At 45.1% G+C, this 14,783-nt stretch overlaps 1 protein-coding gene across 1 annotated transcript; it reads left to right on the forward strand.

The window, feature by feature from the left end:
- The first annotated feature begins 13,446 nt into the window (after positions 1-13,446).
- Positions 13,447-14,484, forward strand: LOC149219287 (uncharacterized). Its single transcript, XM_089386774.1, has one exon. It carries the CDS (start codon positions 13,447-13,449, stop codon positions 14,482-14,484), a length of 1,038 nt encoding a protein of 345 aa, XP_089242900.1.
- The last annotated feature ends 299 nt before the right edge of the window (positions 14,485-14,783 follow it).

Here is a 14,783-nt window from a genome sequence, read left to right on the forward strand (position 1 = left end):
TGGATCTAAATTGCAACAAACAAATTCAAACTTAGATCTTCATAAGTTGGTGGAATTAGACACATGTTTGTCTAAGGTGGGGCAACTAGAATGGAAGAAACTCAGTTGGGTTCTCAAGCCATCCATGCTTGCATTGATATAACCCAAACTTTGGGAACACCCTTATGAAGAGGTCAGGCTCATAGGTTCTTCTTGTCTCAGAAGGTTCACAACTCTAACAATGCCACTACTACCCTACAACAATGATCTCATGAGAGATATAATGCAACTGATAGTAGAAGCCCTTCGTGGATTGAATAACATCATGCTTCCTACCTTTTAGAAGCGGTGCATAATTTTAAAACTAATGACATAATTCTGCTTTGGCACATTCATGTTGAATCTGGAATGTGATGAGTTGATCTTTTAGTTGCTCCAAAAATTTTACACTAGTATTAGCTCAGCTCATTCAGACCATGTCAAAACAAGCATGTAAAACATTGTGTCTCTATTATTAGAAGGAGATGCTGACATATGTAAGATATTAAGATACAAATTGTTAACCATTTGGAGGAAGGAACCACAGGGATCACCAATTGCCTATGATCTAGTCGAGAAGTTGGTCAGACAAAACATAAAATTTCTCAGAAGGGTGATGACTAGGAAGGAGTTGAGAAGGATTGATGGAGGAAGAGAGAACAAAATATGTAGCAATAATGAACTGAGGAGAGGACTATGCTTTATTTGCAAGGGACCTTGGGCCCTTAACCATTCATGTCCAGGTGATAAGGAGGAAACAAGGGCAGATCATGGAGATTCATCCATATTTGAGTTCACCATTTTTCAGAAGAGTACCTATGAAGGATCCAAGCAGTCAAGTATAGATGGTGAGCAACAACACCATGTTTTTCAGAGGAACTTGCAGGACAAGCTAATGATAATCAGCCAACTTAAAAAAGTACATGGGGAAAGGAAGGAGGGAATTCTTCTTGATGATGAGGTAGTTGAGTCTATAGATATCCAGGAGAACATCCATAAAGAGTATGGGAAATCAGGTATAGATAAAAGTCCACCAATACATCCATGTTTGACAATCAGAGGGAAAACAACTTATCCCCACATGTGGAGAAGGCCAGGAAAAAGACATTCAAGGAGAATCAAATGAAGAGCCTGTAAAAATAAATCGATATAATGATCATGATCATGCAGGGAAACATGACAAAAATAGTATGTAGGATGATCCATTTCTGGAGGGTTAGTCAAAGATTCAAGTTGAAGTTGTGGTCATGCGACATCCAGTGCAGACATATACAAAGACATTCAACAAGGCACGAGAATTTCCAGTAGAGGACTTTCAGGAAAGGGTCATGCATTTCAAGATAGATCTTATGATGTTGAAGTAGAGAGCCTGGACAGTTTGAGACACTATCTTACAGGAGAATAGAAAAATTGAGGAGCTCATAGGGGTATGTGCCGAATCAATGACCCAACTGTCTAGTGTTGAGGAACGACTCATGTACCTCATAAGGTAGAAAGAGGAGTAAAGTTGGGAGTTCCAGAGCAACCGTCTACAGGAGTACATAGATAAGGCTTGCAACACTACTAACCCCCCCCTTATATATTGGGAAAAGCAGGGCAAAGTTCTCCAAATGCATCATGTTGGGTGACCGAGTGGAGAAGCATGAGTTGATCGCTGAGAAACATCAACATAGTAGATTTGCTGGGCTGAGGGCGAGGTGATTCCCTGAATAACCTTGCCACCGCTATGGGCCGTTGGGCCGCCGGGGTGGGGCACAGGGCGAGGTGATTCTTGGAATCACCTCGCCACCCATGCAGGCCATTGGGTTGTCGGGGTGGGGTGGAGGCTGTCCACAGGCCTCCGCCCCACACCAGCGGTCCAACAGCTCGCGGGGGTGGTAGGTCGTTCGGCCGCCGGTGTGGCGTGGAGGGTGGGGTGATTCGGGGAATCACCCCGCCACCCTCGTGGACTGTTGGGCAACCAGGGTGGGGTGGAGGGCAAGGTGATTCCCAGAATCACCCCGCCACCCCCACAGGTCGTTGGGCCGCCGGGCTCGGGCGAAGGGCGGGCTGATTCCCGGAATCGCCTCACCACCCCCGCGGGTCGTTGTTTCGGTAGGGTGGGCAGTCTCCGCCCCACCCCGGTGGCGCAATGACCCGCGGGTGTGGCGGGGTGATTCTTGGAATCATCCCGGCACCCCCAGCCTCCACCCCACCCCAACTGCTCACTTGGGTGGCGAGGTGATTCCCGGAATCACCCCGCCACCACGTGGGTCGTTGGGCCGCCGGGGTTGGGTGGAGGCTTTTTGCAGCCCTCTACCCCACCCCAACGGCTCACTGGGGTGGTGGGGTGATTTCTAGAATCACCACGCCACCCCCACAGGCCGTTGGGCTGCTAGGGTGGGGCGGAGGGCGGGGTTATTCCTGGAATCACCCCGCCGCCCCCATGGGCTGTTGGGCCGCCTGGGTGGAGCATAGGTTGTCTGCAACCCTTCGCCCCACCCTGGCCGCCCAAAGGCTCGCGGGGGTGGCGGGGTGATTCCGGTAATCACCCCACCACCCCACGAGCCGTTGGACTGCCGGGTAGGATAGAGGGCTAGGTGATTCCCGGAATCACTCTGCCACCCCCATGAGTCGTTGGGCCGCCGGGGTGGGGCGGGGGGCAGGCTTATTCTCGGAATCACTAAGCCACCCCCGCAGGTCTTTGGGCAAGCAAGGTGGGGTGTAGGCTGTTCGTAGCCCTCTGCCCTAACCTAGTGACCCAACGACCCATGTGGGTGGCGGGGTGATTCCTGAAATAACCCTGCCACCCCGCGAGCTGTTGGGCCGCCGAGGTGGGGTGGAAGGTTGTGGCCGCCGGGGTGGGGCGGTGGCTATCCGCAACACTCTGCCCCACCCCGGCGACCAAATGGCCTACGGGGGAGGTGGGGCGGTTCCTGGAATCGACTCACCACCCCCGCAGGCCGTTGGGTTGTCGGGGTGAGGCGGAGGGTAGGGTGATTCCCAAATTCACCGTGTTACCCTCGCGGGCCATTGGGCCGCTTGGGTGGGCCGGAGGGCCCGCAACCCACGCGCGTCATTGGGCTATCGGGGTGGGGTGGAGGTTGTTCGCAACCTCCACCCCAGCTCGGTGGCCCAAAGACCCACGGGGGTGGTGGGGTGATTCCATGAATTGCCCCTCCACCCTAGCGGCCCAATGGCCACCGGGGGTGGTGGTGTGATTACCGAAATCACCTCGCCACCCCCACGGGCCATTGGGCTGCCGAGTTGGGGCGGAGGTTATCCGTAGCCCTCTTCCCCTCCCCGACGACCCAACGGCTCGTGGGGGTGGTGGGGTGATTCCTGGAATCGCCCCGCCAACCCTCTAACCATTGGGCTGCCAGGGTCGAGCAGAGGCTGTCCGCAGCCCTCCAACCCACCCTGGCGGCCCAATGGCCCGTGGGGGTGGCGGGGTGATTCCCGTAATTTCCCTGCCACTCCCGCAGGCCGTTGGGCCGTCGGGGTGGGGCGGAGGTTATCTGCAGCCCTCCACCCCACCCCGGCGTCCCAACGGCTTGGAGGGTGGTGAGGTGATTCTCGGAATCACCCTGCCACCCCCGCAGGCCGTTGAACAGCTAGGGTGGGGTAGAGGGCGGGGTGATTCCTGGAATCACCCCACGACCCCCCCGGGATGTTGAGCCACCTAGATGGGGCGGAGGCTATCCGCGACCCTCCGCTCCACGACGACGACCCAACGGTTCATGGGGAATCACCCCACCACCCCCGCGAGCCGTTGGGCCTCCGGGGTAGTGCAGACGGTGGGGTGATTCCCATAATCACCTCGCCGCCCTCGCAGGCCGTTGGGTCGCTGGGGTGGGGCGGAGGGCGGGGTTATTCCCAGAATCACCCAACCACCCCCGCGGGCCATTTGGTCGCTGGGGTGGGGCGGAGGCTGTCTGTAACCCTCCGCCCTAGCCCGACGGCCCAACGGTGCGCCGGGGTGGCAGTCTGATTCCTGGAAACACCCCGCCACCCTCGTAAGCTATTGGAAGGCCGAGGTGGGGTGGAGTTTGTTTGTAGCCCTTCGCCCCACCCGCCGGTGTAATGACTCGCAGGAGTGAGGCGGAGGGCAGGGTGATTCCCGGAATCATCCCGGAATCACCCTGCCATCCCCGCGGGCCGTTGGGCCGTTGGGGTGGGGCAGAGGGCGTGGTGATTCCCGGAATCACCCTACCACCCCCGCGGGTTGTTGGGCCGCTGGGGTGGGGCGGAGTGTTGTGGATAGCAATCCACCCCACCCCGGCAGCCCAACAGCCCTCGGGGTGGCAGGGCGATTCGGGCCATTAGGCTGCTCGGGTGAGGCGGAGGCTGGGGTGATTCTCGTAATCACTCCACCACCCCAGCGGACCGTTGGGCCACCAGGGTGGGGCGGAGGCTATTCGCACCCGTTCGGCCCAGCCCCGCGGGCCGTTGGGCAGCTGGGGTGGGGTGGAGGCTATCTTCTCCACCCCTGGTGGTCGTTGGGCCACTGGGGTGGGGCAAAGGCTGTCTGAAGCCCTTTGCCCCACTGCGGCATCCCAACAGCCCACGGGGGTGGTGAGGTGATTCCGGACAGCCCTCCTCCACACCTCGACAACCCAACGGCCCGCGGGGGTGGTAGGGTGATTTCGGGGTAATAGTATTTTAGTGTATTTCAGATCCCATTATTTTATCTTTATTGTCATTACTAAAACATGTTGAATTTATACTTAGGAAAGAAAAATGTTATTCTACCAAAAACATTAGTGTGTTTCTTTCCTCATAAACCACTGTTTTTTTGCACATAAAAATTCGGTTTTACTAACATTTTTTAAAATTGTTGAAAATTGACCCTAAGACAAAAACCATCGTTCCAGTATCAACACTTTTCATTTTCAGGGTGTTTTTTTCACGAAAATTTTGTTTTCACTGCCATTTTTTAAAACATGTTCAAAACTGAACCTAAAAAAATAAACCATTGTTCTAGTATACACACTTTTCCTTTTTAGCACTGTTTTTGATGTTTTTTCGAGGTTTTTTGGCGGGAGTTCCCGTTTCAAAGTTTACATTATTACAACTAGGCCTTCAACAGGACATCACCCAAGACTACCCTAGAAAAGCAAAAGGTGGAAAGAAAAGAGGTCGAAGAAACCTACAGGAATCGATACAGATCATGGGAGAAATGCTAGTAAATACAAGGAGGGTAGTACCACTATCGGAGGTATTCCACCAAATTAACCAAAAAACCCAATGATAATCACATCTTGGAATATAAGAGGCCTTAATAGTAAAGGCAAACAGGGACACTTAGCAGAAAGGCTAAGAAAAAAAAACCTCAACTCATGCTGATACAGGAAACAAAAATTTCAGGAAGGGAAATGGAGAAAATCCTAAATGAAATAAAACCGAAATATGAATGTATGTCAATAGATGCAAAAGGCAGTATGGGAGGCATAGCAATACTATGGAACCCTGTAGAGATTATTGTAGATTACTGGATAGGAATGAAAAGAATCCTCACAGGGCGATTCCAACTAATCGGAAACAGAGAATGGTTTCTAGCCTCTGTAGTATACGGCTCTCATATCCCAGTGGAAAGAGGATGTTTCCTCCTTCAATTACAACATCTTGGAAAACTCCGTGAGGTGAAACTGTGGATGATAGCAGGGGAATTTAACTTGACAACATCAATAGAGGAGAAAAAAGGAGGTCTGCAAAGAGAAGAGCCAGAGATGGAGAGGTTCAGGGACCTTCAAGTAGAACTAAAATCATAGATATTCCAACCATAAATGGAAAATACACGTGGAACAATTGAAGGGGAGGGAGCAGACAAATATCATCCAGGTTAGATAGATTCCTAGCAACAAAACACTTCATTGGAAAGGATATTTTCTATGAAGAAACAATCCTCCCATGTTTAGGGTCGGATGATTGGCCTATTAAACTAGAAATAGCTATCAATCATCAGAATCAGAATAGATCCTTTACGTTTAAGGCATTCTGGCTAAGAGAATCCACCTTTATCGATAAAATGAAGGATTGGTGGAAAGGGACTAAGACTATGATGGAAGGAAGAAACCAAATGCACACCTTTCAACTCGGACTAAAAGATTTATAAGGGAAGATAAAGAAATGGAACAAAGAAGAATTTGGAAACATACAGAAGGAACAAGAAACACTCCAGATGAATATGAAACAAATACAACAGAAAGTCATAGAGGAAGGAAGAAGCGAAGAGCTGGAAGAAGAAGAGGGACAGGTGCTAAATAACTTGGAAGAAAGGAGAAAACAAGAGGAAATCCTTTGGAAACAAAATTCAAGAATTCAATGGCTAAAAGAAGGAGAAAGAAACACAAAATTCTTCCATAAAGCAATGGTATAACATAGACAGAAAAACATAATTTTCTCCCTAAAGGACCAGCAATGCAATAGGCTAACACAGAAGGATGAAATGGAGAATCTGTTGGTTCAGCATTTCAAAGGGCTCTTGACATAACCAAATATCAGAAGGGAGGACAACATTTGCAAAATTAGTCAACATATCCATAATCTAGTAAGTAGAGATTAGAATTTGGCTCTTCTAAGAGTAATAACGAAAGCAGAGGTGGAGGAGGTAATAAAAAAAATGGCAAAGAATAAAGCGCCTGGGCTTGATGGATTCACTATAGAATTCTTTCAAGCTACATGAACCTTCATGAGCAAAGACATAGTGAATGTAGTAGAGGAATCCAGATGCACCAAAAGAATGCATCCGGACCTAAACGCCACAGTTCTAACCATGATACCAAAGACAGAGCACTCGGAAGAACCATAAGGATTTCGACCTATAGCTCTCTGCAATGTTATATATAAAGTCTTAGCTACAATAATGGTGAACCGACTGAAACCAATACTATTTGGGTTGATATCTTAAGAGCAGACAGGGTTTATCAAAGGCAGACAAATAACAGACGACATAGTGGTGGCACAAGAAGCAATACATTCATTGAGAAGTTCAAAAACCAAAGGGATGTTGATAAAATTAGACTTAGCCAAAGCTTATGACAAACTAAATTGGGGATACCTCCAAAAAATCATAAAGGGATTTGGCTTCGATGGAAGATGGATAAGTTGGGTAATGTCAATGATAACCACTCCAGTTCTGTCAATACTGCTTAACAGATCACCTACATAAGCTTTCAATGCAACCAGAGTGCTCAGGCAAGGTGACCCGTTATCTCCTTTCCTGTTTATCCTCGCAGCCGAAGGTCTAGGAAGACTCATTAAAGCTAAAGTATACAACAAACAATACAAGGGCCTAAGACTCTAGGGGAATGATCTCCCTCTAACCCACCAACAATTTGTTGATGACGTTATGCGTATGGATAGGCAACGCTCAAAGAAGCCAAAAAAATAATGGAAATTCTCATAGACTTCACAAGTGCCTCTGGGACAAAGATAAATAAAGAGAAATCAGATATATATTTCTTCAACACCCCAACACCCTCCCAAGCTTTCCTGGCAAGATCCATGGGATTCAGAATTGGGAATTTCCCCACAAAGTATCTAGGTATCCAGCTAAATGACCAACAAAACAGAGTGGCCAACTGGAGTACCCTGATGGGAAAGATTCAACGGAAAATGCAAAACTGGACATTCAGAGCGCTGAACACTTCGAGCCGCATCATTCTGCTAAAATCAATGCTTTAATCCATCCCGATATACCAACTTACCAGTCAAGTCACCCTTAAAACAGTTTGCCAGAAAATGGTAGACATGTTCAAAAAATTCCTATGGCAAGGGCCTAACATGACAAAGAAATGGACGCTTTTATCCTAGAGCTGGCTGAGAAAATCCCTAAAAGATGGAGGACTTGGACTTCGAGATCCTTACATCTTGAATTAGGTAATGGGGGCAAAGCTGTGGTGGAGATGGATTCAGGGAGGGGTAGACCTTTGGAAAAAACTATGAGAGAGAAAATATGATATGCCTAGGTCCCTAGAAGGAAAGCTGAGAAGCCAAAATGAGAAGAAAGGCTCTGCAATCTGGAATCTTTCCAGTGCCAACAGGGACCTGATCAGAGATCACAGCTTCTGGGAAGTCAAAGGAGGGGATAAACCCAACTTCTGGGGAGAAGCGTGGAAACAAAGAGAAAAACTCAACAACTAGCCACAGCTCATAGATATCCACCAATTCACCAATTTACATGAGGGCGACACAGCATAAAATTACTGGTATCCGGAACTAGCAGGGTACTAGAGAAAGTGGAAACAACAGTAAAATTGGCTAGAAGTGCCAGTAACGCCCCAATAGGAACTTTATGACAAGGAAATGGAAACAACGAAATAGCGATAAAAGAAGGTTCAGACACTCTAAGATGGGGCCATAGAATCAAAGGCATGTTTACAATAGGGGAAGGCTACCAAATAAAAGAAGGACACAACAGAGATCCATAAACAAAAAAATGGGAAAGCATATAGAAAAAAAAACCATGGCCGAAGATAGCCTTCTTCACCTGGATCCTGAGCCATGGGAGAGCACTAACATGGGACCAATTGAAAAAAAGGGAATGCAAGGCCCATCGAGATGTGCCCTCTGCAAAGAACAGGAAGAGACAATGGAGCACCTAACCAACACCTGCAACGTTAGCAAAAACCTATGGAAACAACATCAACAAATTTTTGAAATTAGCGACAGGAATCTAAACAGTATGCAAACAACAATAGAGAACTGGAGGAAAAACCATACTAGAACACGATCTTGAATAGGGCATGGAGACTCACGCTAGGATTTGTTCTGTGGAATATATGGAAAGAACGAAATAGATTGATCTTCAAGGAGGAAGATGAGCAAAATAGAAATATGGAACTAGATCATCCAAAATATCAGAGAGACCATTCTAACCGAGAACTGGTTCGAGGAGGATTGGAAAACTAACCCAACAAAAACAAAGATAATGACACGCCTAAACCTAAAACCAAGCATGATGCACAAGCCAGCCAGGAAACACCAAACCAATGAGGCAGAGGAGGTCAACCACTGCAGAAGACCCTAGAAGGAGTTCATCAAGTTAAACTTCAACGGGGCTATGAAAGGGAATCCCGGTGAGGCAGGGAACGACAGAGTATTCAGAGATGGTAGGGGGAGGACCCTCAGAATCTATGCGATGGACTGTGGCAACGCTACAAACAATGAAGCAGAGCTTCACACACCGAAAAAAAGGGCTAGAAATTGCAATAAGAGAGAAATACCAAAAACTACAGGTTGAAGGAGACTCGAAAATGGAAATTGATATAGTCAAACAGCTACAACAAGGAACCTAGTGGGAGAAGATCAGTCGAAGCTAGAGAACCGCTTAGCTGGTGCAGGAGATTGGCAAACTTACCAGACAGATAGACTACATCCTCCCCACCCATGTAAGAAGGAAAGGCAATGCACCAGCTGACAACCTGGCAAATTAGCGGAGCAGTCATGTAGGAAGAACCTTAGACACAAACGAGGAAGAGTTATACCAAATGGAGGAGATGGAAAATTTAGTAAAAATCCTAGAACATGACAAAGGAGGAGAGGGGAACCCCCGATCAGGGGGTAACACAGGAAATCCAGAGGGACCGTGGGGATGGGACCAGGAAGGGAGAGGAAGAGGACAAGTGGGGGAATATACAGACAAGGGAAATGAAGTGAGCAGACATGGAAGAAGTCAAGTGTCTGAGCAGAGCAGAGAAGGTACAACCCCCAAGAGAATGAGGGCAGTGACGAATGAGCATGACAGCGAAGAGGGCAGGGTAGTAAGCAGGGGGGTGGGCAGAAGGATGTCAACAAGTGGTAGGACAAGGAAAACATGTACATGGTAAGAGCAGTTGGGAGCAAGTGAGGATTAATGCAAGGAGGTTGCAGCTAGGACCGGGGGTTAGCATTTTGAGGTTTTGGCATAGGGATTAGTGCAGGTAATAATGACATACATGTGGTAGTAAAGGCAAGTGACAGGAAGGGGAGGGGCATAAACCTTAAAGGAAATCAGGGCATAGTTAGACGCATGTAGAAGACGGAGACGAGAGTTGGAGAGAGGAAAGGTGGCTGAAGAACGACGATCCAGCCTGCGGACGAAAGCGGTATCAGACTTGCAAGTTGTTATGTAGTTCCTCTGTTCCCTAACCTTGCAAGGCTCAGGATTAATATCTGTAGGAATATAGGAAATCTGATATGGAAAAAGAATGAGTCAGTCAAGGAGGAACACAGAGCCTCCTGCGACCCTGGTTTAGACAAAATAGTAGATGCTTGGGAAAACATAGGGTAGGAAGCTAAGGTGGGAGGGACTAGAACCCAAGATGGGAGAGGTCAATACCATGGAAAAAGCTTGAAATAAATTCAGACAGAGCGCGACTATAGTCACCCCTGTAGGAAACTATGGGAGGGATCCAGAAGGTATCAAGGAAGCACCTCGGGGAAGAAAAAAAATAGAGAAAAAAGAGAACCAGGGAAACAAGAAACCTCTAGGGGAGGAATTTAGGGCCAACACCCTGAGGGAAGACGTAGCCAAACCAGAGAGACCCTGGGAAGAGAGGAACAGAAAACCGACCTTACTTGGGGAAGAATCCATGAGGATGCCCAGAACAGGCAGGCTGCGTGTCGACTGTTGTCGTGAGGGAAAAATGGCAAGAGAATCAAGAAAGGAACGAACCCATAACATGGAGAGGACTGGCGACATTACGACAGAAATCTCGAAGGAAACAAACTCTGGAAATAGAAGGGATAACAAAAAGGAAATAGGTAAATGGGAAATTGTTTTGTTTTACTATTACAATTTTGATAAATGTAATGGCTATGTGATAGGTCTCACGTCACACCACGCCCAGCATCGTGAGGAAGACAGAGAACAATGAGAAGAAGAGAGTCAAAGGCAGGCAGGGAGTAACATGGCACCCACGAGAGGCAAGAGAGATAAAAAGATGGAAGAAGGAACAAGCGGTTCGAGCAAAGATCAAAGGAAAAGAGGGAGGAAGCCGGGCAGTGAACATATGAAAACCCTTATTGACGCCTATATGGCAGGGAACCTACCGGACATCAGAGCCCAAATTGTTGGTTGGGAGAGAGAACTTGATGACAATATCAAGAACCAGGACATCCCCATGGAGGAGTGGGAAAGTATGGTTGCCGATCTAGGGAATTCTCGAGGCTATCACTCTCTCTTTAGGCAAAAAATACAACAATATTGGGTAATGAAAAATGTGGTGGCATGAGCCATGACCCTGAATTGAGAACAAGCAGCGGGTGGCGGAACAGAGGCAAAAGAGAATACCAAGGAAAAGGATCCAGTCAGGGTTGAACTACTCAGGGAAATAGCAACAATTCAGATACAGACCTACAGAAACAACTTGGCCTTAGGAAGAATTGAGCAGACACTATAAGATATGAAGATGAGCGAGATGCTTGGCTACAGTGCCAAAGTGCCAACCCCAATAATATCCTTGGACGAGGATTGATGTAGCGGTCTAGTTCAAATCTGATAAAATTTTGATGAAATGCTTTTACTTGTTTAATTTGTTTTATCTAAGTAGTAGTATAGACAGTAAAGACAATGCCGTTAGATGGATAGCAAAAAACCTTTTTAAATTTTGGATAGGTTTTAATGCAGATAGGTGGCTATTTGGTTTCCTTCGGGTAGGTAAGTCACCTGGAAGAAATGGAAGTCTCTGATTTTGGAAAATTAATATAAATAGAGGAAGCACTATCAAGTTTACAAAAAAATAAAAATAAAAATTTAATCTTTTGATAATATTGAAAAAATATTTAGTTTTGAAAAATAAACATTATAAATTTTATTGGTCAATGTTAAACTAATAGTGGTCTATGGGAAATTTTAAAGAGCCATTTTATAACCTTAATTTCCTATTCCTACGGTTAGTTGGTTGCAAGATCATGCTACATCTACTACTATTAAGAATGTCCTTAAATTATCTTGTAAACCAAATTTAATATTAAGGCATAAGAATCTAAATTATTAAAAAATACAAAGAAAAATTACAAATACACCAAATATAAGTAAAGAAATACCATTAGGATGGATTAACCAACAAACATTGGCTTTTATACCTCTCTAATTCTGCTTGTTTGGCTTTTATACCTCTCTAATTCTGCTTGTTTATCATTATTAAACCTATTTACTTTTTCATATAATACGCTTGTTTATCATTATTAAACCTATTTACTTTTTCATATAATATAATTTAGAAATTAGGTACATGGAGAGGTAAGGTAATATTGAGAGCTCTCACTATTAAATGGAAGAAATCATGGCTGCTTAGAGAGTAAGGTCCAATTCAAAGTGATTATGAATATTCTGACTCTTAATATCTGGACCACTCAATTTAGAGTTGTAGTAGTTAAATGTTTTAATAGAAAAATAAAATAAAATAAAAAGGTAAGGTAATATTGAGAGCTCTCACTATTAAATGGAAGAAATCATGGCTGCTTAGAGAGTAAGGGCCAATTCAAAGTGATTATGAATATTCTGACTCTCAATATCTAGACCACTCAATTTAGAGTTGTAGTAGTTAAATGTTTTAATAGAAAAATAAAATAAAATAAAAAAATATAGCAAACAAATTTAGTTAGTGTGATACTGTGAATTCATTAATTATCCAATTAGTTTATCATTTTTTGGTTTTTTGTTATTTATTTATAATGTCCCATCCATTTAATATTTAATGGATCAGCCATAAAATAAATTCAAAGTAAGTAAGTGGTGCTGCATTTTGTCCATGAAATTCTACGTTTATGAGCTATACCAAAAATTATAGAGTATGCGACCTTTGATATATACAAAAGTTCAAAATAAGTTAATAGAGAACGAATGCTTGTAAAGTAGAGTTTTTAATTTATAAATTAATAATTTGTAAATAGGTGGGAAGATATATTTATCAAATTTAAAAATAAGTTAATAGAGAACAAATGCTTGTAAAGTAGAGTCTTTAATTTATAAATTAATAATTTGTAAATAGGTGGGAAGATATATTTATCAAATTTAGATTAAAAAAATAAAATAAATCATGACTATTTTTTAAAGCCGATTATTTTGAAGAAGTATAAAATTGTAAAACTTATTTTATTATATTATAAAAGATAAAAATGTTAATAAAAAATAGAATTTGTATGATTAAATGTGATATGTAATTTGTATGGAAATTGAGAGTTCTCTGCGATTTGCTCTCAAAACTTTCACTCCACAACAACAATATCATTCTGCTCGGAAGGTGCACGCGTCTAATCCCGAAACAAATTTTCAACGAATCTCAGAGTCGGTTTCCGTGTGAATAGGGAGCTCGTTTGACCAAGCGCCGGGCATTCCTGCATCTTCAAAACATCATCTCTTGTATATAATAATAACAATCCCACCATTAAGCCTCGCAGCTCACCCAGTTGGAGCAGGCAAGGTATTTTAATTGCAAGAGCAAAGGTTTAGGTTTCTGAAAAATGGAGAAAGTGGCCGCAGAGGAACTTCACTTACTTGGGGCCTTTCGCATCGTGAGAGAAGCCTTCAACATCCTCCTCCGCTCCTCCCGTAGTAAACTTCTGTGGGCTTTGGCTCTCACCCTATTTCTCCCCCTCACTTTTGCAAGGTTGGGTCAGAACTTCATCCTCGGCCCTATTCTGCTCAAAATCCAGCAGAAGCAAGTCGAGGCCTCCATCCACCCCGGCGAAACGACTTGGCGTGAATTGGGCTCGGAATGGAGGGAGCTTGTGGGGATCCTGGCAGCGGACATAGCCGTCGTTTTAGCTTTGTGGATGCTGTCCACCGCGGCTGTGGTGTACACGGTGGCCTCCATCTACAGTGCCAACACCAAGGAATTGAGAGTGTCGTACGTGAGGGTTTTGAGGGCCGACGTTCCCAGGGTGTGGAAACGCCTCACGTTAACATTCGTGTGGTTTTTCGTGATCTCCTTGGGCTTTATGACAGTCTCCATCTTGGCCAGCGGCCTGCTGCTCATCCTCTTCCTCCCCACCATACCGTCCCCGTCCGTGGGACTAGACGCAGATGATAAATTGAAAGGGAGGGCTTCAATTATCAATGTAATTCTTCCAATTGTGTTCGTTGCTTGCTCCCAAATTTATATAACTGTGGTGTGGCACCTCGCTAGCGTCGTATCTGTTTTGGAGGACAAATATTACGGCCTGGGTGCCGTTCTGAAGAGCAGCAACCTCATTAAAGGCAAGAGGATGACAGCCTTGGCGCTGCTTATCTTTTTCTTTATGTTTGACGGAATAATTGTTTGGTTTTTGGGGTATACAGTTGCGGAGGGGCGTAGCCATGGACTGAGGACAGCGACGAGTGCTGTGATTGGAGCACTTCTTCTTGGGTTGCATTGTTTTGTTAATGTGATGTGGATGTTGGCACAGAGCGTGTTATACTTTGTCTGTAAATCGTACCACCATGAGAGCATAGATGGTGATTCATCTTTCAAAGTTCATACCGTGGGGGACTATGAGGCTCTGAAGACAAGCAGCATTTAGTTGGAGAATATACAGGCTGAACTATAAGAGTAGATATAAACTGGTATTTTCATGCAGTGGTTTGCTTGAGCATATTGAGTATTTTGTTATTTTCTTATGTAATAGCATGCATATTGGTCCGCATAGAGAGTCTTGTTATGACCTTGTATTGTACAGCTAAATTACTGTAGAACCATGAGTAAGAACTTGTTAACAAATATAATTATATGGGTTTTTTTATAAGAAAACTTTGAGAAATAATGTAAGGGGGATGGCAAAAGGGTACACATATTTAGAGTGATATGGTACTGTGATAGAAT

This window comes from Pinus tabuliformis, chromosome Q, assembly GCF_031772625.1.
Source record: "Pinus tabuliformis cultivar Carrire ecotype Pingquan chromosome Q, CPIR1, whole genome shotgun sequence".
Lineage (NCBI taxonomy): Eukaryota > Viridiplantae > Streptophyta > Pinopsida > Pinales > Pinaceae > Pinus > Pinus tabuliformis.

Bases quoted from the DNA above. Each gene is read 5' to 3' on its own strand.
- LOC149219287 (XM_089386774.1), top strand. From the start codon at position 13,447: ATGGAGAAAGTGGCCGCAGAGGAACTTCACTTACTTGGGGCCTTTCGC.